The following is a 24,697-nucleotide window of genomic DNA, read 5'->3' as shown; positions in this document are numbered from 1 at the left end:
AAGTCAAGCCATGCTAGTGCTATACAGCTCAACATAAGTTACATCTCTGTGATTGATTATTGTCTTAGTATGTAGCTTTTCACCAATTGTAACCCTACGTCAAAATTTCGATGGGACCAATCACAGCTTTTGTTATTGAAATTTCAAACAAAGCCTCAATTTAAAACAGTTGAAACTTGAAATTACAAAATTCGACTTCGGGTTCGGGGAGATGAGGCTTTATTATATACTTTATTAATTAATATTTTTCGATGGCTTGTGCCACAATAATCAGCATTTCTATTCGCACGTGTTAATACTGTTTATTAGAGTTTTATGGTGAATTACAATGGAAGTTGACAGTGAGACTTGGAATAATAATGTAACGGATGGAGCGAAGTTTGCAAATTTAAAAGCTTTTGTGAATGCAGCAAGAGAATTTGAAGCAACTCACAGTGAATCTGCTATTAATTTAATGACCAGATACTTGGGGGTGAGTGCATTCAGCAATATACTCAATAATTATGTTGACGGTTCCCGTTCCGACGGTTAAGGTTCCCGTTCTTTGGTATTATTTCATGAATCGCTGGTATGTGGGTGTGTGGGGGCTTCTTTTTCCGCAATTAAACTCCTTAATTGGGTTCATTTAGCGTTCGGGTCAGTTTCTCTAACCATCCCTACTCCCAAAATTGCAGACCCTTCCAAGGACTTTTACAGACTTCTCAGAGCGACCTTAAATTCTGTAAGTATTCATACAGACAATTGAAAAAAATCTTTAACTGTTTGTTTGATTTGAATTGTTACACCTTAAACATAATGTATGTCTAGAATCAAATAGTGTATTTTATGGAGATTAAAAAAGTATGTGTATAGGTCTCATACAAAGAAGCTGTTTAGTTACAGTTTTTCTAAAAAGCATCTTCTAGAGAAAATTGCTACGCCAAGTCCCTGCCAGATGTGCTGAAACTTATAAAATGGGCACTGCCAGTTATCAACATATCCTGTCTATATTTTGCTGTCTCGGAATTCGCTATTTAAAGGGAAAACAGGGTTGCAACAAATTTGTGTTGGAACACATGCTGAGTGGCTATCTTTTGAAACACACATTTTTTTTTAAATATTTTTCATTTGCTTTATTTTTATGTGTGTGTGTATTTGAATAAATGTTTTTCTTTATTTCTTTCTTTGATATTAATTTACACCACATTTAATAATTAAAAACATATTTTAATTTTTTTTGTAATTCTCAATATTATATTAATACCAAAAATATCTTGCTGCATATAAATCACTTCACACTACATGACAGAGATTTTAAGACAAAATTCATTATATTCTTTTTTCATTATAGTTGATAACTCACTCTTAAAAATTTTTTGCTCATGGGCAATGAGAAGTATAACTTAAAAAGCATATATATTATTATTGTTAATATATATTTCAGTTGATAGCTTCATCATGTGACTTATCAATATTCTCCCCTGGACGGTCAGAAGTGTGTGCATTCTTCAGTGCCCTGTGGCGTGTGATGTGTGATGCCAGAGGACCACACTGGGGCGGAGTTGCAGTATTGTCAAGAGCGAGTATTGAACCCAACACTAGGCATGCACTTACACATACATATAAGTGAGTAATAACTTAATAGCTTCAAATAAGACCAATAACTATGAATTTTATGTTACTGCAACCAAAAATTGTCTCCCACTTAACTGGTTAAATTTTTTGATACATAAAAGTCACATTGTATTAGGGGGGCATTGCCTCTGTATGAGCAAGAAACATTCATATATTTCCGTGAGAGTGACAGAGACAGGTAATAACAGGTTAACACAAAGTTTTCCCAGCTTCGCAGCTGGTACTTTAATACACTAGGACAAATTATTCTAATCTCGATTAAGTAATCATCCCCATTGTTACACGCTTTTTATTAGCTTCACCTGTATGTTTGTAACTGACTTCTTTGGGCGCGATTTTGACCCACTTTAAATGGCTAGATTTCATTCAAACTTTGTAGATTTATCGAGGACCGATGACATTACACTAATTTGACAAGATTATTCCATTATTCAATATGCATAATAAGATTTTTGCCAATTTATATAATTTTATAATAAATAAATCACTAATAAGCACCATCTAGTAATTTATTGTAAACTACAAAGCAACCGCGCGACATGTCAAGACAGTTCAACAAAATTATAGTATCTAATTTGTTTAGAAGCGAATAGATGGCGCTGAATTAAGTGATCTTCCAATTAACTAAAATATTTTTATTCGCAGATATTAAAATCCCTACATTCAATCTAAAAAATTTAAAATAAATAATAGTCTTAAAAAAACTAAAATACACACTTTCACACTATAAAATTCAACTAAAAAATAGAAAATAAATTTTAATAAATTTAAATTGAAAATAGTGTAAAAAAATATATTTCATTATAAACAAAAGCGTGGGGTGTAGAAGAATTATTATAAAAAAATATATTTCTATTTAAAAAAAAGTGTGGGGTGCTTTTTAAGATATTATTAAAATAATAATTCTTCTACATCCCACACTTTTGTTTATAATGAAATATATTTTTTTACACTATTTTCAATTTAAATTTGTCAAAATTTATTTTTTAGTTGAATTTTATATAGTGTGTTTTTTAGTTTTTTTAAAACTATTATTTTTGAAATTCCTTTTGTTGAATTTGGCAACCATAACATTGGAAATGATTTTTATGGATAGCTCAATTAATGTTAACATTTGAAGCCCTAACAGTGCAAGCTCAATTCTATTTATGAGGCTTTTGAATTGCTTTTAAACAAATAAAAATAAAAATAAGTATAATTATTGCATTGTGTTTCAGATTTTTGCCAGTGCTATCTCGTCTACTGAGTGATGCAATATCAAATGAAAAGAAAATCAAAATACTTTCTGTTATGCAGGTAACCTTAGTTAAGTAATTATAAATAATATCTACAGGATGTTAAAAATCCTGAAATATATATTGAGGTGTATATTGGTATCACAAAACGAGAAATTTGGACACCTCTGTCTTATGCCATTTTGTTTTCCCCAACCACACATACACCTTGTATAGTGGAACCACAGTTGCATAAAAAAAACAAAACTCAGTTTGTGCAATTACTCACGCGGCTCCCTATGCAGAAATCGTTAATAATTCAGTCTATTCATTGATCGTCAATTTTGAGAATTCAACTCTTAGACCTATGGACCCATTCATTATTCCTCATAGTAAATTTTTCTATTTGATTTTATTTTATGTATGAAAACTCCTTGTTTTGTAACTTTTTAAAATGACTTATACATTTAAAACTAAATACAAAAGTAATAATCGACCTCGTAAATAGTCACGACCGCTTAAAAAGAAGGTGCCATGCGAAATGTTTAATTTTCGAATCATTGTTATAGTGTCTGAAACCACGCCATGTTTAATAACTGTATTGAAAACCGGTTTTTTGATGGTAAGCATTGTTTTATCGAACTTGGAACGCTGCATAAGTTTGTTCCATTAACTAAGGGTATGTTCCGATATGCACTGCGAGCACTGCACAGTGCTATCACTGTAGAAAAATTCGTTCCGTTATGGACTGCCAGTATACTGCCGGAGTACCCTAGGGAAATATATGACGTCATAAATCGCCGCCATATTCTACTGTGAGCACTGGCGTTTTCGAGGTAAGGTACTCGCAGTACTTTGATCACGTGATCAGTCAAAATCACTCAGAGTGCCTAACGTTTTATAAACAATACCTACAGTTTAATCCCAAATATTTTTAGTTTGACAGTACTCCAATACACTTTAATACACTCATTTGAATGCTCCGTCAAAAAATTTGATTGACAGTATACGGGATTGCGTTCCGTTTTAAATAGTAACCAGTATAACTTGCTAAAAAGGAACGCCTTCACAGCATACTTAATTGACGTCACACTGTACAGTGGTCGCAGTGCATGTCGGAACATACCCTATTTAGGTTACATTTGTACTATCCACATTATCTCTGGACCTAACGTCGATGACGTCATTGTATCTTTGTTACGGTGTTCAATACAATCATCACTAGGATATTATTAATAAACTATCTGACCCGGCAAACATTGTTTTGCCATATCAATTATTTTAAGGGTTAGACCGTTTCTTGGGCATTGCAACATTACTTTATTTTTCTTAAATAAAAGATCTTTTCTAAAATAAACGAAGCATAAGTTACTCCTTATTACATCAGCTACCTGCAAATAAGAGTCCCGTCAAAATCGGTCCAGCCATTTCAGAGATTAGCCGGAACAAACAGACAGATAAAAATTGTAAAAAATGTTATTTTGGTATATGTACCGCATATATATTCATGTACATGTAGTAAAAAACGGTTATTTCAATATTAAAAACAGGCACTCTAATTTTATTTATGTATGTCCTCAATGGACTCCTAAACTAATAAACGGATTTCAATGGGGATTACTTCATGGAGTGCAGTTTAGTCCAACTTAAGAGATAGGATAGTTTTTATTTCGATTTCCAATATTTGTTTTGTTTGGACATATTTTCTGTGAGAGTATTTTTGACGCGCGGTTTGACAGTTCTGCTGTGAAACAATTTCATTATAGCAACAAGGAGCATATTATTATGTTACAATGAAAAATTATTGACAAATTCATCAAAAACGGTATTTTATTTATTATGTACAGAACAACGTCTGTCTGGTCAGCTAGTATGTACTATAGATAAACAATGAATTTTTTTTCTGTATTATTGATTGATGTTAAGGTGTTATGTACACGCTGATTATTATTATGATGAAAAATCAGTGAAATAATCTGGGTTAAGTAAAAAAGTACATATTTTAATGGCAGTACTATTATAGCAACACAGAAACGACAGGACTAACAACAAAAGTCAACACGTAAAAATCAAAACTTAAAAAACAGTGCAGTGATAGCACGACGTGTACGTAACGGTAATGAAACTGCAAACTGTACTGTCGCAACAGGTCCAGAGATAACATGGCTGTGTAGTAACTCTAATAATAATAATAATATGTCATTTTATTTGAGGCATTTAAAACCCATTACGTGAGTGACTTCCTTGACAACTAAATCCTAGATGGTCTTTAGTAATTTTAAATATTTCTGCAGGATATCTCATATGGAATCAAAATTAGCTGGCAAGAGTCATACCTCTCGGAGCTGATGAAAACCTTAACAACATGGATACTGTCTCCTATGACCGAGCCTCAGCACCGGGTGATAGGACACAAGTCTCTCACAGTCCTGGTGAATGTATGCAACGGGAACCTACCAGCATTTTATGCATTAATGCGAACTGTGGATATGAAGGATTTTGTTATGCACTTGATCAGTTTAAAGGTATGTATACTATTGTCAAACATTGCCTGCCCTTGGTGCTATAAATCATAGAAGCATCACTTGTTAATAATTTGGTTATGTTAGTCACAGTAGTGTCTCCACACTTTTTTCCAATTCAAAATAAATATGCACAAAAATACTGTGTTGTGGTGTCTGTTGAATAATAAATATTGACACACTTTTACACAAATTATTTTGCCCCAAACTAGACATAGCCTGAACACAGTACAAGACAACAATATATCTAATACAATATACTTAGTTAAACATACATTAATACTTATAAACATTCATGACTCAGAAACAAACATTCATATTCATCATATAAATCTTTGCACCTACTGAGATTCGATCCTGGGACCTCTAGCTCAGTAGCTCTTCAGCTACCATAATTTTGATTTCGGCATTATTTAAATATTGCATACGTCGTGAAATGCTCACGTTACTTCATAATATCGTGCACCGCTATGACATAGTGTTATACTATGACGTCACAGCGGCTAGCACCTAGCCTAGTTAAACGAATTAATATTAGGGTTTAAACTATGAAATTGGCGTTTCGTACTGAAGAGCTTAAATATTTATTATGGTAAGCTAATTAGTATGTTGTGTGACTAGCGTTGAAATAAGACAATTTCATCATGTCAAGTTGCCTGCCTGAGCGAACTGAGGCTTGAGTCTGAAATAGTGTTTCGTGAATTTGCGAGTTTTCATGTATGGAGATTAGTTTCGCGCGGCGCCCTTCAGACCGAAACACAATAATGCTTTTAAACATTACTGATTCACGACAGAAAGAGGCGCCATTGTGGTACACATAATCCAGCCGGCGTCCTGTGCAATGGAGCCTCCCACTAGCTAGTTAATAAATCCCAATTTGGAGTTATAATGATGTGGTGCATTTGTAATTACTGTACCTGTATTAAAATTGTATTTCTTATTTATTTTCGTAGTTGAATTATAATTTCTGTTAGTTTTTTGGTGATTAAAATGCCAATGGCTTTCTGCTCGTCAAAAGTCGCATTGGTTTGAAATTTACTAGTTACGGGTGTCTCAACAGGCGTTGAAATTTGCACTTTCTGTGAAGGTTATATGAAAACATTGTTGTTTAATCGTAGTATTCATATTTATCTAAAAAAAAGCGGTCTTTATCGAGAAAATAATCTTATTGGCTTTGGGCCAAGTGTGGCGAGTAGGTTCGGTTATTGTCGGAGGATTCGTAACGTATTTCTCAAGAACGTATTTCTTTTTTTTTTTTATGGAATAGGAGGACAAACGAGCGTACGGGTCACCTGGTGTTAAGTGATCACCGCCGCCCACACTCTCCTGCAACACCAGAGGAATCACAAGAGCGTTGCCGGCCTTTAAGGAAGGTGTACGCGCTTTTCTTGAAGGTACCCATGTCGTATCGTCCCGGAAACACCGCACAAGGAAGCTCATTCCACAGCTTCGTGGTACGAGGAAGAAAGCTCCTTGAAAACCACACTGTGGAGGACCGCCACACATACAGATGGTGGGGATGATATCGTAACTTGTGGCGTGTCGTGCGAAGGTGAAATTCGGCGGCAGGAATCAGGTTGAACAGCTCTTCGGAACACTCCCCGTGATAAATGCGGTAGAAGACACACAATGAAGCGACGTCTCTACGCAACGCCAAGTGATCCAGCCTTTCACAGAGTACTGGGTCCCCGACAATTCGAGCTGCTCTGCGTTGCACGCGGTCAAATGGATCGAGCTGATACTGGGGTGCGCCAGACCAGAGATGACAGCAATACTCCATGTGAAGCCGGACCTGCGCTTTGTAGAGCGCTAGAATGTGGGCCGGCTTGAAGTATTGCCGTACTCTATTTATGACGCCCAGTTTCTTCGAAGCCAGTTTGGCTTTGCCCTCCAGATGGCCACGGAATTGGCAATTGCTCGAAATTTCGAGACCCAGTATTCCGATACTAGGCGAGGCTTTAAGGGAAGTGTTCTCGAAGAGCGGTGATACGGCAAATGGGGTTTTTTTAGTGGTAAACGCGCATACTTGAGTCTTCAGGGGGTTAAATTGGACAAGGTTCAACTTACCCCATTCCGCGACCTTCTCGAGAGAGGACTCGATAGAAGACACAAGTTTCTCCCGGCACTGGTCGACGTTATCCCGAGAGAGACCTGCATGGCCCGTGTATACGGCATCACCAGTGCTGTCGTCTGCATAGCAATGCATGTTGGCGGTGTCCAACATATCATTGATATGCAGAAGAAACAGCGTGGGAGATAGCACACAGCCTTGGGGCACTCCAGCGTTCACGGGCTTGGGATTCGAGCAATAACCGTCGATAACGACCTGTATGCTGCGCCCAGTGCGGAAGCTGGAGGTCCACTTGCATAAGCTCTCGGGAAGCCCAAATGATGGAAGTTTTGCGAGGAGCGCCTTGTGCCATACACGATCAAAGGCCTTCGCTATATCCAGACCAACTGCCAGGCCTTCCCCCTTGCTTTCAATAGCCGCCGCCCATCTATGTGTTAGGTATACCAGAAGATCGCCAGTCGACCGACCATGGCGAAAGCCGTACTGCCGGTCGTTGATCAACTGATGACCCTCAAGGTATACCAAGAGCTGGCGGTTAATTATGCTCTCCATGATTTTGGAGAGTAGGGAGGTAATAGCAATAGGCCTGTAGTTTGCCGGATCCGAACTGTCTCCTTTTTTTGGGATCGGATGGACAAGGGCTGACTTCCATGAATCAGGGACTACGCCTTTTGAATAAGAGTGCCGGAATAAACGCGTTAGCACCAGCGTCAACTCAGGGGCACACGTTCTAAGCACTATTGGAGAAATGCCATCCGGCCCGCTCGACTTACTGACGTCCAACGAAAACAGAGCTCGCCTAAGAGTTTTCTGTCGGAACTGTACTTCAGGCATGGAGCTCTGACACCGCGGGATGGTCGGCGGTGTTTTTCCGTTGTCGTCAAGAGTCGAGTTGGAGGCAAAAAACAGGAGATCGGCTTTCTCTTTTGCCGTATGGGCCAGGGTGTCATTCCTCATGTGCAACGGCGGCATGGACGGCTAGTTGAAGTTACCAAGAGCAGCTTTCGACAACGACCAGAACTTGCGTGTTCCGGTCGGGTAACTGGAAAGCTGCTCGCCAATTTTGACGACGTGCTTCGATTTCGCACGGGCGATTTGCCGCTTAAAAAATCTGGAGGCACGGTTATATTTCCTCTTCAGAACTTTGCAGTTCGGATCCTTTGAGCCCAGCGCCGCAACCCAAGTTCGATATGCCTGTTTTTTGCAGTCAGATGCTGCTTTAACTGACGCATCGAACCAGGGCTGTGATCTGCCACCGATCGGTACTACAGAGCTTGGTATAAAAATATCCATGCCCTGCAGTATCACATCGGCTACTGCAACGGCGCAGGCACTACGATCATCCGAAGGGAAACAAACCCTGCCCCAAGGGTAGGATGCAAAAAAGGAACGCATCCTATCCCAATCTGCTGACTTGTAGTGCCAAACGCGGCGGGTCGCTGGTGGTCTGCGACGTTGGTTGATATTTGCCACAGTCCATCCATGACATAGGCACTACGTGCGCGCACGCAACACTAAAGGTGCGTACAAATTACGCCCGACGCGAGCAATGCCACGATCGAACGTGCCGTGCGGAGTTCCGCTCGCTGTCTGTTTTTGAGACCGTATCAAAGGAGCGTTTGTCTTTCGCTTGCACGCATTTGGGACGGTTACAGTTTTGGTGAATTTAATCGCGCGGCGAATACGTAAAAATGGACAGTTAACAACAAAATTGATTTCTTTGATACTCATAAAAGGTATTGCGGGCTGGTAGGAGTCTCCATGTGTTTTAAAGTTATTTTTAGAGAATGAACTGGTCTGTCTAGCTGCCGCGGGCTTTTCAAACTGGTTTGGCGATCGCGTTCTACTAAATTAAAAATATCAACACATTGGCTCGCGCGGCAAATAATTAAACGTCAACTGGGGTATAGCATGGGCTCGCGTGGCTGCCGCGCGTAATTTGTACGCACCTTGTGCCGCCGCGTCGTACTGCATCGCACGACGTCGCGTGTCGGTCGCTTCGCGATTGCGCCTTTATGGCTCGCCTATGTGAGGACACATACAACGAACAACGGCAACGAACAACGGAAATACCCTCTCTCTATCTTATACTCGCCGCGCCACACACTCTTTCTCTTTTACTCCATAGCTATTTTCCACCAAATTCGTTGTATGTGGAGCCGGTCTAGATAAAAAGACTCATGTACCTACCCATATAACTGGCACTCTTTGGAACTATCTATTATGAATGTGAAACATTTCTATTTTCAGGACGGTGGTTATGGCGGTGTGGAAGTGTGTCGGCTACTGGTCTGTTTGTCCAAATCAACGCGAGGCTCGGGGTCGACCCGCCAGAGTGAAGTACACAGCTATCTGTGCTGTACTATGAGGACACTGCACAAAGCAATCATGTATAGTAATATTTTTTTTTTGCATTTTGGAAATAAAACCACAAAATTGATATGGAGAGAGCAAATCATAATCAACATCTTATTATATTATTATTATAGCGTTACTAGCTGACCCAGCAAACGTTGTATTGTGATATAAAGTAATAAATAAAAAATCCATTGCCATCTTGCAACCCTATTGCGGATCTGTGAATGTAACAGAATAATATAAAAATCTTGATAGAAAAATAGATGTTTATTGTACACGGGTCTTACATTGGGGGATGAAAAATAGATGTCCGATTCTCAGACCTACCCAATATGCACAAAACATTTCATGAGAATCGGTCAAGCCGTTTCGGAGGAGTTTAACTACAAACACCGCAACACGAGAATTTTATATATTAGATGTGTGCAATACCTATACTTCTAACTATTGTATTATTAGGTACTTGTTTCTACAGCTGTGCCTTGCTACAAAACCAATGGACTCCCCTGACTACCAGTCATATATTTACCCCATCTTTTGTTTTGTAGTTGGTTTTTTTTTATTACTATGTTATACATTATTACAGGGATAAGGATGAAACACAATTGCTTCACGCGTACACATTCTTAAACGACCTTTGCTCTGACGAGAACCACCGGAACTATGTGATGACCTACCCTCATTTTGCTACAGCGCTCAAGGAATCCTTGCAGGTATTAAATAAATATTAATATGGCACTAATAAATTATTTCGATTAAAATGCAATCTTAACTTAAAAATATTTTCTATAAGTACTTTATAATACAAACATTGTGCCAGTACTGTATGTTATATGTGATAAAGAATGCTTAAAAAAATTTTTATTAGAAATAATCATTTTCTTTTATTATATATAAATAAAGCGAACTAGATGGCCCCCTGGCCAAACATATACTAACTTTAACAAAACTATACAATACTAGTGTACCCGACAGACGTTGTCCTGCACACACGTCTTAAATTTGACAAATCGGTCCAGCCGTTAGGAGGAGTTCACTAACATACATATGAGCAGGAGAATTACATTATATGGACGGAATTGAGAATATAAACCAATCTCAAATTCACTGGAACACACAAAAAATCATCAAAATCGGTCCAGCCGTTAAGGAGGAGTACAGTTACAACAGACGTCCATATATATATTTATAAGATTGGAACGCAGACTTGGTCGGTAACTATGGGCCTAGTGAGGAGGCTCATGGTCGCTCAGAGGTCGTGTCAGTCTTAATCGTATATCGTCTTATATTGTAACGATTCAGGTTCTCATTTCCACCTCAGTGTCATAAATTGTTCGGAACACGTATTCTTAGTGTTAGTCGTGAATCAATTTTGTCGATGGTACACATACCGTCATAATATTTGGTGAAACATAAAGAGAAATGAAAAATATGTTAGTAATTGATTTTCATATAACTTTTCTGCTGGCTGTACCACACCAGAAATAGATTTTCTTACTACTTTTCCGTCCGCATACTTGTACGCATGACGCACTTTCGATTGTCAGTACAAAGTTCTGTTCTTTTTTTACAATAAACCCTATAATTAATTGAACATATATATCATATTGCAGGATATAGAAATGTTGTGTACAATAGCATCCAATGACATGGCCGAAGCAGAGACTACCTCCAGCTGCCTCCGGAATCTCTTGAAGTTTCTCACAGTTCTTATGAGCTTAGGTTTGTACTGTTGTTTACCAGGCCGAGGCAGGGTAGTCGTAGTAGCTTATGGGTATTTTAAACATTTTAAGTTATCAATAAACATGGTGTGGCTTTGTCGGGGCCTAGACCTTTCATTTACACAGGATTGATAACTGCTACCAAAAACGAGCCAATACATAGTAATCGCCACTCTATCTGAAATAGTTAGCTTACCGCTAACTTAAAAAAAGGCAGTCCTAGTAAACATTACACCATCCAAACGAGTGTTGCAATGAAAACGGATGATGTAATGTTGTACTGAATTTCATTACAACACTCGTTAGGATGATGTAATGGTTATTAGTACATTGGGTGTTTTAATGTTGGCAATAAACTAACTGTTTTAGAATCTTTAATAGAGGATTTAAAGTATGGGTGTGGATAAAATGCGCTGCATCATTCTATAACAGATGTCAGTTTGATTATTTGTATGTTTTACATACAGATTTGTATTCGTTACGGAGCGAGCACGCCGCGATGGTGGCTCTGTGTACGAGGGCGAGCCGCATCTGTCTCCCGGAAGCGCTGGAGTTGTTTGCCGCAATTGTTTTGCATTATAAAGGTATATCTTAATATATATAAATTACTTGACACGTTGTTTGTCCGTGATGGACTCCTAAACTAATGAACGGATTTTAATGGAGATTACTCCATGGAGTGCAGTTTGGTTCAACTTGAGAGATAGGATAGTTTTTGTTTCGGATTGGGACCTATAATTATTTTTATTTTCAATATTTGTTTTGCATGGACATATTTTCTATGACAGAATTTAGTGACGCACGGTTTGACAGTTCCGCTTTGAAACAATTTCATTGTAACAACAGGGAGCACGAAATAATTCTTGATGTTTTGAAATATTATTGGCAAATTCCTATAACAAAGTATTTTTTTTTATTATCTACAGTACAACGTCTGTCGGGCAGTCTAGTAAATATATATATATATATATATATATATATATATATATATATATATATATCTTTTAACGAGCTATTCTTGAACATATAGATTTTCATAAAATTCAGTATATAGGGGATTTCGGGGGCGATTCGTCGATCTAGGGTTCAATTTAAAAAAATGTAGTTTTATCCGAGTTTTAATGAGAAACAGCAACAAAAACATTAGAATACAAAAGTAAATTTCGCCACTATACAAGACTATAATAGCTCAGATGGGACATTGGGTGATCGGTTCGAATCCAGATGTCCTATTAGTTTTTCTTTTGTTCAAGTTTTGTACTTTCTTAAATATCCGAGCAAGGCTCGGGATATTTAGAATATAATTGCTAAATAGTAAGACTGCTAATAATAGTCTGCGCTCTTAGAGGTTAATGAACAAAACCAATGTAAATACAATTTTGTAAAATTTTACTATTAATGGTTGAATCTAGATTCGCATTTACCTTAGATATTATATTCTTGTTGTGTCTAAGCCTGCCCTACCCTTAACAAAAGCTACGCAAGTGACTACTAAGAAGAAAAACTAAAATACACAGAAGTCTTATTGTGGGGTACCTAATTATTTAAAATATAAGATGTTGACTTTCAGAGGAAGGTCGTCTACCATCAGAGTTGTTGTCGCTGCTGTGCGAGGGTTTGCCAACAATTCTGGTGCCTCCTGCTTTGGAACCGGGAAAGTCTGGACTACAATGGGTAAAACTTTTGATTATTATACTACTCCTTTTTATTAATTAATTGTGTGCTCTCGACTGTCAAGAACGGAGGCTGTAACGTATGCATTTCAGAGTAAATTTGAGGAATCGTATTATACAGGATGTTACAAAAGTATGCGTAAAGCCGCAAGTAGGTTACATGGGGCCTTATAACGAGTCCATTCATATTATTTAAGAGCCGTAGTAACGCTGTATAACATACCACAAAAAAATAATAAGGAACTTCGTTCCAAAAAAATATAATATTTTCACTGAAGTACACTACGCAGAATATACCTTTCTTTTCTACCTAATTCATAGAACTAACGAACACTTACTTTTTCATAATAAACGTCAAATTTACAGAAACGGCTCAAAGAGTGCTCTGCCTTGATCAATACACAATCTCACTCGTCGGGATATGGCTTGTGTGGTATTTCGCACCATCGTCGGTGTTATTGATGCGAAAACCGATCTAATACACTGTTCCATCTCGGCAACCGTTGGGCAATCGGAGAGATACACTCTGTCATTACACATTACCATTTAAATTTTTTTTTTTTTAAGCCAGTACTTGGGTATAATGACACCCTTGTAGCAACACGAGGTAGCAAACATTTATGAATGAAAAATAGAAAAACTATTAAAGTAGACAATTATTAGGCAAAATAGGTACTGTTTAATAATCTGGTCACCTTACATGACAGCTAACTAGGGTTGACAAAATTATTGGCTTTGAAATTTAATTATTATTTTTACGGGGTTTTTGTAACACGTTAAATATTGCGTGAATTAGAAAGGGTATAACATCCCTTCAATGCTACGTTATTTGAGTCTTGATCCGCGATCATGACGCTTGCTAATGCCGAAATATTTAAAGCTTACTTAAAAATAGACTTTTGTTGATAATAAGTACGTATTGCTTCAGCTGCAAGTTGTCGGTGCTTTGTGCGAGATGGGTGAAACTCAGGAACGGGTACTGCAGGAAGTTAGTCCGGAGTCGTTTGAAGATATCCTGTATGGTGTACTGCAGTATACGACACAGGTGAGCAATATTATCTTTTTATGGCAATAAGGGATAAGACGAGCAGGACGTTCAGCTGATACTGTAATTGGTACGCCCTGCCCATTACAATGCAGTGCCGCTCAGGATTATTGAAAAAACCAAAAATTCTGAGCGCCACTACAATTGCGCTCGTCACCTTGAGTCATGAGATATTAAGTTCATTTGGCCAGTAAATTCACTAGTTACAGCGCCATTCAGACTGAAACACAAAATGATAACACCTTTCTGCTTCACGGTAGTAAAAGTTGCTGTTGTGGTACCTAAAATCTAGTCGGCATCCTGGGCAAAGAAGCCTCCCACTGGTAAATGCCCCTAGTAACTTCTTACGACACCGTTGGAGCTGGGACTATGTATATTCCTTTATATGTAGTATTTGTTTAAGTATGGACGAGTGTGGTGATGGCTGGTCCACGTGTCATGCTCGTCCATATTTAAACAATTAAATTATTACAATAATATTTTATTGACATATTTTGATCTCAAAAGCCTTCTGAGTGTTGTGGATGTCAATGAGAGACTGTTTTTACTTTGTAGACATTGATGACCGAAGTGAAAACTTGAACTGTTACTATTAAAATTTGAATTTTGTTAATTATTAATTTCAACTTATTTTTAAAACTTGTATTCAACAATATAATCATAATAATATTGACATACTTTTACACAAATTATTTAGCCCCAAACTAGGCAAAGCCTTGTACTATGGGCACAAGACAACAATATAGGCATTTATTTTCTCAAAATTGATTTCTTTAGAATTCTTTTTGATGTCATTTCTAATAACTACTAGATACTACTACCGCTTCGGAAACAAATGGCGCTATGAGAGAGAAGAAGCGGCGCAAGAAACTCTCCCAGCATTATTTTTTTTGCGCTCTATTCTTTCTATATTTTATACAATATACATACTTAAACATGCATAAATACAAATAAACATCCATTACACGGAAACAATCATCCAATATGAATCATATTAATGTTTGCACATACCGGGATTCGAACCCGGGACACTCAAACAAAAACACTATTTCTACAATGCACATAATTATATACATACATTATACTTTTCCCTAAATTCATTTAATTTCACTTATAAGATATACTAATGTTGCTTATATGTCAGCTGTATATGTTGATATATACTGTTATAAGTATTTCGGTGACGGGATACTCACGGGATTCACCCATTCAAAAATGTCTTAACTATGTATATTTATTTAATTATATATTATTCGCGTGCGCCAGTCAAGAGCATTTCGGTGACACGAACCCACAAGATTTTCCTCTACCAAAAAGTGCCCAACGCGGCAAAAAAACTTATTACCCTAAAAAAATATGGTTTGTATTGGTTACAGAACGGCCCCATGGGTAGTGAAGCGTCCCAGCAAGCAGTAGTGGTGTCTTGTCGGTGTGGTCTTCACCTGGCGCCGCTGTCGGCCCCGTGGGAGGCCGCGCTCAGCAGGATGTTGGCACATCATCAGGTAACTGACTTGCTTCTGACACAAGAAATGCATGCCTGGCTTCCTACTCTAGCTTCAAACTGATTTTTTTTAGTCAAAATAGGATATGAAATCACTTATTGGAAGTCAAAAACTACCACCCATTCCAAAAGGTATGCCTCAGACCTGAGAACGGGCGCTACAAACGCAGCGGGCTTCTCTTTTTAACCGACTTCAAAAAGGAGGAGGTTATCAATTCGATCGGTATTTTTTTTATGTATGTACACCGATTACTCTGAGATTTATAATCCGATTTACGTAATTCTTTAAATTAAATTTTACATAGTTTGGCCCAGTAGTTTTCATTTAATGAACATTTATATAAAAATTTTCGTCTACCTGGATGACATAATTGTTTTCTGTGACGGCTTTTTTTAGAGTATTCATTCAGGTTGATTATATATTATTATTAACTCACCACAAAAAGGTAAAAAATAAAAGAAAACTACGTTTAAAAAAACAGACTTCAAAAACTGAAAAGTATCAAATAACTAAAAATTTTATTTAATGCACCTCTTATTCAAACCTTAACCTTTAATATTAAGAAAATACTATTATTTGTTATTTTAGGATGTTATTGTAAAAGCATATACATCGCCCGACAAAAGACTTAGCCGAGTTAGTAAATCACATTATGGTTATGGCAGTTTCTAGCCCATGTACATACATAACATTATCAAGAATATATATTAAACTTTTATACATGCTCTCTTGCTCTAACTCCTACTCTTTCTAGCTCGTTCCTTTACAGCACAAGCCTAAAATAATTGTGGAATGTATGTCTGACACGACCATTCTCAAAACTTTATTCGCCATTCATTTCGTTTTAAATTAAAGGTAAAAAAAAAAAACTATAATAAAATCATACAAAAAGTCAAGAAATAAAATAAAACGTTATCAACATTATTAAATAATTCAAATATAGGATGCCAAGTGCAAGTACCATCTCAAATAATATGCACGTCATTAACAATCACTTAAAATTTGTCAGCAAATAAATCAGTATCACTCTGAGTGAGCAAGTCGCCGATCAGACGTAGGACTCGAATAGTAGGAGCGTTCTCCGCATGTCGTCGTTGTGACGTCATCGTCATCGCCCCAGCCGTATCACAGGAGATATGATTTGGTACCAACAAACTAACTTGAGCTAGGATCTGCGGACACTCTCCGTTTATTTCCAATCCCATACACAAATAGAGAAGGGTATAAATACGGGTAATATCCGAGGGTCCTCTTATAGAGTTAGCGGGCAAACTTACGCTAGGTTTTCTCAATCATGAGGGTATATTTATCCTCGTAGGTATCACAGATGGTAGCGCAATACTCAAGATTACTCCGAACGTGGGCATTGAATAATACCTTTGCTACATTAATCTTTTTTTATTATATCTTTAAACGAGCAATTCTTGTATATAATATACATATATATAATCTGAATCTTGGAAACAGCTCCCACGATTTTAATAAAATTTAGTATATAGGTAGTTTTGGGGGCGAGAAATCGATCTAGATAGGTTTTTAATTTTAAAAAATTTAGTTTTATCCGTGCTTTAATGAGAAACAGCTACAATAACACTACAATACAAAGGTAAATTCCGCCACAATATACAAGACTATAATAGCTCAGGTGGGACCCGTTAGGTGACCCGGAAAGCAGAATACCCCGGTTCGAATCCAGATGTCATATTAGTTTTCCATTTTTGTTCAAGTCTTGTACCTTCTTAAAAATCCGAGCAAAGCTTGGTCGTCCAGGTACTATCATTAAATTGAGAAGTATTCCTCATAATGCATCCTAATAATCTTTACACTGTTTTACAGGTCATTATAACATGCAATGAAAATTTAATTTATTATCTAATTGTCTAATCAAACTCTTTCTATAGGGGCGTCTAATAAATTATAAACTACGGTGACTGGTAGTCGTTTACGCTTGTTTGTCCTCCTCTTCCGTAAAAAGTTTATTACAGTTTATCTGTTTGGCAATCAGCGACTCAGGCCTGCACTCGTATTGTTAAACTTTAATTATTTTTAAACTTTTATTATTTATTAAGAACTGTTTCTGCCAAGTGTTGTATCCCAATATTCTATGCTATTCTATGCACTATGCTGCGCAGAGTAGCAGCGTAATGTGGAGGTGATGCTACATATCCTTCTAAACACCTAATTTGTAAATGGCTGTAGTTACAGTCCTATGCCAAAGCAACGATGAAACAACATGGATACTTACAACAACAGCGAGCTTTAAACTTAAAATACCTTCAACGAAGTGATTTGGTGATCACTTACTTTCAGTTCGTTGTCTTCCTCTCCCAAGGAATGTAACTATTATCCATATCGCTTCAGGTCAGAAAGCTGCTTTGCGCCGGTCTGACGAGTAGCAACGGATCCCGACGACGGCAGATATTGCAGTTGGTCAAACATCACTACTTCCCCTCTGACCAGATGTCGCAGGTATGGATGAGAAAGCTGTAATTACCCCCTTTTGAATGTATATACTACTTAAGTTATTTTTTCATATTTAATGAACATTTACTACATTTTTGGATGTTACTTGCATAAAGTTCGCAGTCTCAAGGGAGTGGCGTGTTAAGAGACAACAGCACACAATTCCTTTCCATAGACATACATCATATTATAACTAAGAGTATATCACAACAATAGTTATTTATGCAACTGTTGTGTAATAAGGGGTATTAAAACACGAATGTGGTGTGATAATAGTATCACATGAGTGTTTTAATACCTAATTAACAACAGTTGCATACAAGATTGTATCTACACCCAGACTATGAATCCTCTAAAAGATTCTAAAACAGTTAGCTTACTGCTAACACTAAAACACCAGTCCTAGTAGTAACCTAATATCATTCATTACTGATTATATACATATAAACTAAGTATTGAAACAATTATTTATTTTAGTAGTAATTTACATTTCGAATAGTGCAATAATTAAAATTCTCTCGAATATAATGTCCTTTTGCAGCGTTTAAAATGAATCGCTCATTTTTTGTAAATAAAACAATAAAAATATCGAAGCAAAATGGCGGGGATTCGAATAACCTACTTTTTTTTACGGCGCGTGACGTTCTGGGAGTGTGGAACGCGCGTAAACGAAAATGTTCCTTTTTTTGAAATTCATGCAGATACCACGCATAGAGCAATAAAAATGTGGCTGTCTGTTGAAAGGGGATCGAAAAAATTCAGTACAACATTACAACACTTCTTTGGATGATGTAATGGTTATTAGAACATTGGCTGTTTTAATGTTGGCAATAAGCTAACTGTTTCAGAATCTTTAATAGAGGATTTAATGCATGGGTGTAGATAAATATATTTAACACCACTTGGTGAGATAGGGACTCTATGACGTTACCTTACGTTTTTTTCAAATTGTAAAAAGATGCAGGTTAATTTAAAATCATTCTTAAACAAACACTATGCAAGCTGTAAGTACTATATTTGACTTATTCTGTCATTCGGTACCAATTTTGATTTCACATTTCACTTCTGCTCTTACAAATACTTCTGACAATTATTATAATAATTGCTTTTAAAATTATTATTTTTTATGTAACTATTGTTACTTTGAAATCATAATCCGCCCACTGAAAAACGGAAGAAAATTAAAAAAGTTAAGCTGATTTCTATTATGTGTTTCCACTCACTTGACATAACATCGTAGTTGGATTCAAATGCAACATGAAATTAGCGGTTTTATTTTTATTTTTTTAAGTGGTAGGTATCCTTCAATTCTGGGATTAAGTATAGGGGGACAAATTTATGGAAGATGCGGTATTTGAAACCACGTCTGGGACGTTACCCAAGAAGCATGGGATCAACTCCCGATTGGTCGAAATATTTGGTTTAAATTATTGGTTTTAAGTAGGTACATCAGTCTCAAGGGGTGCACTGCGATTTTATCGGTGCCGTGTCATACATATCTCTGCTCCCTGCTTGACCAATATTGGCTATTAAAAAAAGTGTGTGTGTTCTGATGTACGCACACAAGAAGTTATTCTTCTTTGGTGTAATAAACCAAAAATCCTTAAAAAAGTTATTCCTTTTGCAAAAATCGTAAAATCGTTTGTTGAATAAACAATACAATATTGTTATAAAGATGTTAAATAAGCCAATTAAAAAATTATTATACCACATAATTTAGTTAATTAAATAACGTGTGATTAAATATCATTAAATTAATTTAATACAATTAGAGAGAAATTATTTTTTTATTATGAAATTTGTTTAATTCTCGTCCATTGGCTGTGTTTCAAGAGGCTTGGTAGCTGAAGTATGATACAAATGGTCTAGTTGACCAGTTAACGTCAGGGTGTCTAATTTGCGTGACAGTGTGCGCGTGCACCGTAAAAATTCTAACCCTAACGCGCCAAAAGAAGTATAAGTTTTAAAATAAAGTTAACGCGTATTGCAGGTATTCGGCGAGAATGTGAACGACGTGTCGTCGAGTAGCGTGGAGTCTCCTCGCGTCGACACGGACCCGGAGAATATCACTTTGAGCGTGACGCAGCAGTGTGCCGTCGACGAGCTCGTCTCGAAGCTCTCTGCCGCTCTGCAGGCGGGGAAGGTGTGTCCAACTCAGGGGCCATAGATAGATTACTTCACACGTTAAGGGGTAGGGAGGGGAGTCGATGAAGTTTGACATTGTTTGACAAGCATGACGAATTTTGACATTGTTTGACAAGGGCGGGGAGGTGTCCTAAGTATTGTGACATCACATTTTTTTTTTAATGTAATATTTTTTCCCTAAGTGTTACAACAGTTAATTTAACTTACAAGTAGCGTACAAGGCATACCACCCTTTTTAATGTCCCAATTACTCACTCTATTTATGCACAGAATTCGGTGGTCTGCCGTACTCTTAGCTGCTATAAAAACATTTCTTACACAACAGATATATTCGTACATACTAAAAGCTCTTTCAAAAAGGAAATCATTTTAAGTATACTGTAATCGAAGAGTTGAAAACGACTTAAGACATACGCACATACACTCATACACTCAAAACACATACACTCAACACACATACACTCATACACACATACACTCATACACAAATATACACATACACTCATACACACCTTTATATTTATTAGTTAATTTTTTATTTTGATTTAGTCATAGTTTAATTAGAGCGTTAAATGTTATACCATAAATAGTGTGAACCTGTAATTGGCAGTCGGCCATCGCATAATATTTTTGTTATTAGTTTAATTTTTGTGTGCTGTTGGTTCAACAATAAAAAAAAACACTTACATACCTACTATTAAAGTTGCTATTATTAAAAGTTATCATTTTTATTTTTTGATGTTTAGTTAAATTTCATTCCTTAGTTTGATCTAATCTTGATTTGATTGAAAAACATTTTTAATGGAAATAATAATAATTTCATAAATTTCTAAATGTGAAATTGCGAAATATGTGACATCACAATAGGTAGGTAGGGGTCTCAGAAATATGACCAGCTGTGACAAGGACGAGGGAGGGTTCATAAAATATAATATCCGTGTGACGTCGTTTATGGATGGCACCTTACTGAGCTAATGAGTCTTATGTCTTAAATCGTACGTCTCAAAGTGACGAGCGCAATTGTAGTGCCGCTCACTGCATTGTATTGGGCAGGGTGTATCAATTACCATCAGCTGAACGTACTGATGATCTCGTCCCGTTATAGTCATAAAATAAAATCTATCTAGCAAAGCTTGCGGTTTCGGTTCTAGTAACGTTATGTTATCCTAGTACATGTATGATTACCTACTAAGAACGCTCAAGTTAAAGAAAAACTTGATAAGTTATTATTGTATAATTTCATGCCATCAAGTGAACCCCATGCTCGTATGTTGATGACTGACGTAGATAATACTTCATTTCAGATATCGGACATAGCGACGTCGAGCGTGATGGAGCTGTACGGGTACAAGATAACGTGTATGGAACAGAGGCTACACTCGCACACTGTCGCTCTGCAGGTATACATACATCGTCGATCATTTGTAACTGACGTTATTATTTTATTTTTAAATTACTATTAATTAAAACGCCCGACACATTGAAATTGTTTAACTTGAGAATAACTTATGTTATTAGCTAAATTGTATTTATATAAATATGATAATAAAAGGATTTCTCGAAAATTTATTCCTTTAGAATTCTTTTTGATGTAATTTCTAATATACTAGATACTATTATCGCTTCGGAAACAAATGGCGCTCTGAGAGAGAAGAAGCGGCGCTAGAAACTCTCCCAGCATTCTTGTTTTTTTGCGTTCTTTTAAATAAAATACACAATATTGTTCCGTCATTGCTATTGCTACGAAATAATCATAATCTAGCCATAGGCTGTCCGATCACTTAGATATTCAGCTGTGGAGTAATAGGATTTACGACAGAGCTGTCATTTTTTAATAAAGCATTTAAATTTATTTATAGATAATGTCTAACAGTGGCTGGGACTTTATTATAAAAGTGTATACATTTACGCTTAAAGCTATTATGTATGTTATGAAGCCTACTAGAATTAGTTACAGGCAACTTATTAGTTAGTCCCTTATTTCAAGTGTTATATTAATGAAAATCACCATTGAGAGCAAAAAGTTGACGTTTGTTTTGTGAATTTAAGGAAAGGTTTAAGTAATAAAATCTTTTATTGATTAAAAATATATTTTACTCTTAGTAACAATTCTTGAATAGGTACATTACAATTATGATTATTTACATTATAAGAATCATTACATACCGCAGCCTGCTGAGAGAAAGGGAAGCCAGACAAACTGGTGCCGTAACGCGTTACGTTACGAAGCGGTTTACCCTCCTATAAGAACTTATCACTTCAAAAATTATTCTGTAAATGTAAAAAATATTCTCGCGTTCTCAAAACCATCACAAGGTTCGTCAGTGCGCCGCATTCGCGACTGCCTGATGTACTGAATATCTACCGAACTTGAGCCACGTTAGTATAAAACGTAAAGAAAAACTACTTTTTATTTAATTGTTGAGTTGGTCAGGGCGCGTCGGACAACATGGCGTCGCTGCAGCATGCGCTGGCTCTCCTGCAGGCCACCAACAGCTCGCAGCAGGACGTGATGTACAGCACTCAGATGCAGGCGGAGAGGTGAGACACATATCCCATATTATAATAATGTAACGTGTGAGCCCTTCACGCGTTGGAATCGGTGACGAGCACGACATTCAGCTGACGGTAATTGATTCGCCCTACCCATAACAATGCAGTGCCGCTCAGGATTCTTGGAAAACCCAAAAATTCTCAGTGGCACCACAATTGCCCTCGTCACCTTGAGACATAAGATATTAAGTCTCATTTGCCCAGTAATTTCACTAGCTACGGCGCCTTTCAGACCAAAACACAGAAATGTGTACACACTACTGCTTCACGGCAGAACTAGGCGCTGTTGTGGTACCCATAATCTAGCCGGCTTCCTGTGCAAATGAACCTCCCACTGGTAGTAGTAGTTGTAGAATAAAACAGTCTTCTTCTTTTTAATATACCCAGGACGTCCCACGGCTATGCCACATGAAGGGGATGTACCTTAAATATTGTAGATGTAACATTTTACTGAACGAAGACTTTATTAATTAATTTTACTCAAAAAAAATTATCTGCGTTCATAGATTTTCAAATAATTGACTGGTTGAACCGGGAACCAAACTCGCTGCACGAGAAAAAAATACCTGCAGCTTTACCTATTTTATTTTAAGGCTTATTTTTTGTTACATAACATTGCATCAGATATAAAAGTAGGTAAGTAAAAGTACGTCCGACAAAGCTGTGGAATGAGCTTCCTTGTGCGGTGTTTCCTGGATGATACGACACAAGAAAAGTGTATCTTAAAGTTACTCAAATTCCTCTGGTATTGGAAGGAAATCAGGGTGGCGGTGATCACTTTACATCATCCTAGTCCTCCTTTTCCATAAAAAAATTGTACATTTGAAAATCTCTTAACTCTTGGTTAGTGTACAAGCATCATTAATAATGTAATTTAGGTTGATTAGCTATTCGTCCGATCAGCAATCTTATCCATGTAAGGTGCTCTGTGACGATCAGTCCACTGAATGCTCTCATTCATTACATCAACTCATATATAGCCTTAATTTAGCAGCAATTTAATAAAGTCATAGTTAAAATCAGCACAATTATTCTCTATCTAGTAGCGACGTAATACAGGTCGTTAAGTAATACGTAAACCATACAGTTAGTGTAAGTCGCGGTATTTCATGTAATAGTAATGTTTATTACTTGTAATATTACACAAGTTTTATAGAAAACATACATTATGTAGTGTGTAGAATATTATACAGTATGTTTATTGCAACTGTAACTGATTCCAACAATTCATCTTAGCAGCTATCAGCATCGGTGGTTCAGTGGTAGAATGCTCGCCTGCCACGCGGGCGGCCCGGGTTCGATTCCCGGCCGATGCAAGTAATTTTTTTGTAATTTAAATTTTTATTTTACATAAATGTATCTTAAATTTTATTTTTTTTGTTTTTTTTTTCTAAATTTAAATAAAACCAAAAAATTCAAAGATAAAGTACATAACAACTAAAATATTCGGTAATCCTCGTTTTATCGAAGATTGTGAGAATATCAATTTTTGTACTTAAGTATATAATTTTGATATAAATATAATTTTAAACGACATTTTTATTTATATAAATAAATAAAATAACCCTTATTTTTCTACACAACAATATTTACATCTTACTCTAGTTTGAACTAAGTGTATACATTTATTATATGATTTTTAATTAATATAATTGGTTATTATACTAGTTTAATTTTATTAGTATTTAAAAGTAGTAGTCGCTTCTGTAGCGTAGCCCTCTCCTAAATATTTATATATAATATACTAATTCGATAACCATTTAAGGGCCTACATCAAAAATCTTCGTTTTATTGTTTAATGATGCGGTCGGTTTAA

General features: G+C 36.6%; 1 protein-coding gene and 1 non-coding gene across 2 annotated transcripts; both read left to right on the top strand.

Moving 5' to 3' along the window:
- Positions 1-170: 170 nt before the first annotated feature.
- On the top strand, positions 171-15,375 carry LOC126970763 (uncharacterized). The gene is made up of 11 exons (XM_050816836.1): positions 171-472; positions 1,424-1,605; positions 2,832-2,910; positions 5,123-5,353; positions 9,672-9,811; positions 10,366-10,492; positions 11,393-11,501; positions 11,968-12,084; positions 13,057-13,174; positions 14,102-14,161; positions 15,363-15,375. The coding sequence occupies exons 1-11, from the start codon at positions 329-331 to the stop codon at positions 15,373-15,375; spliced, it is 1,320 nt and encodes a 439-aa protein (XP_050672793.1). The 5' UTR covers positions 171-328.
- An 8,751-nt stretch (positions 15,376-24,126) lies between these two features.
- Positions 24,127-24,197, top strand: Trnag-gcc (transfer RNA glycine (anticodon GCC)). Its single transcript has one exon. It is a non-coding gene; the product is annotated as a tRNA-Gly (tRNA).
- Positions 24,198-24,697: the final 500 nt, after the last annotated feature.

The sequence above is a fragment of the Leptidea sinapis genome, chromosome 22, assembly GCF_905404315.1.
Source record: "Leptidea sinapis chromosome 22, ilLepSina1.1, whole genome shotgun sequence".
Classification (NCBI taxonomy): Eukaryota; Metazoa; Arthropoda; class Insecta; order Lepidoptera; family Pieridae; genus Leptidea; species Leptidea sinapis.
This window is presented reverse-complemented; position numbering and strand designations above follow the sequence as displayed.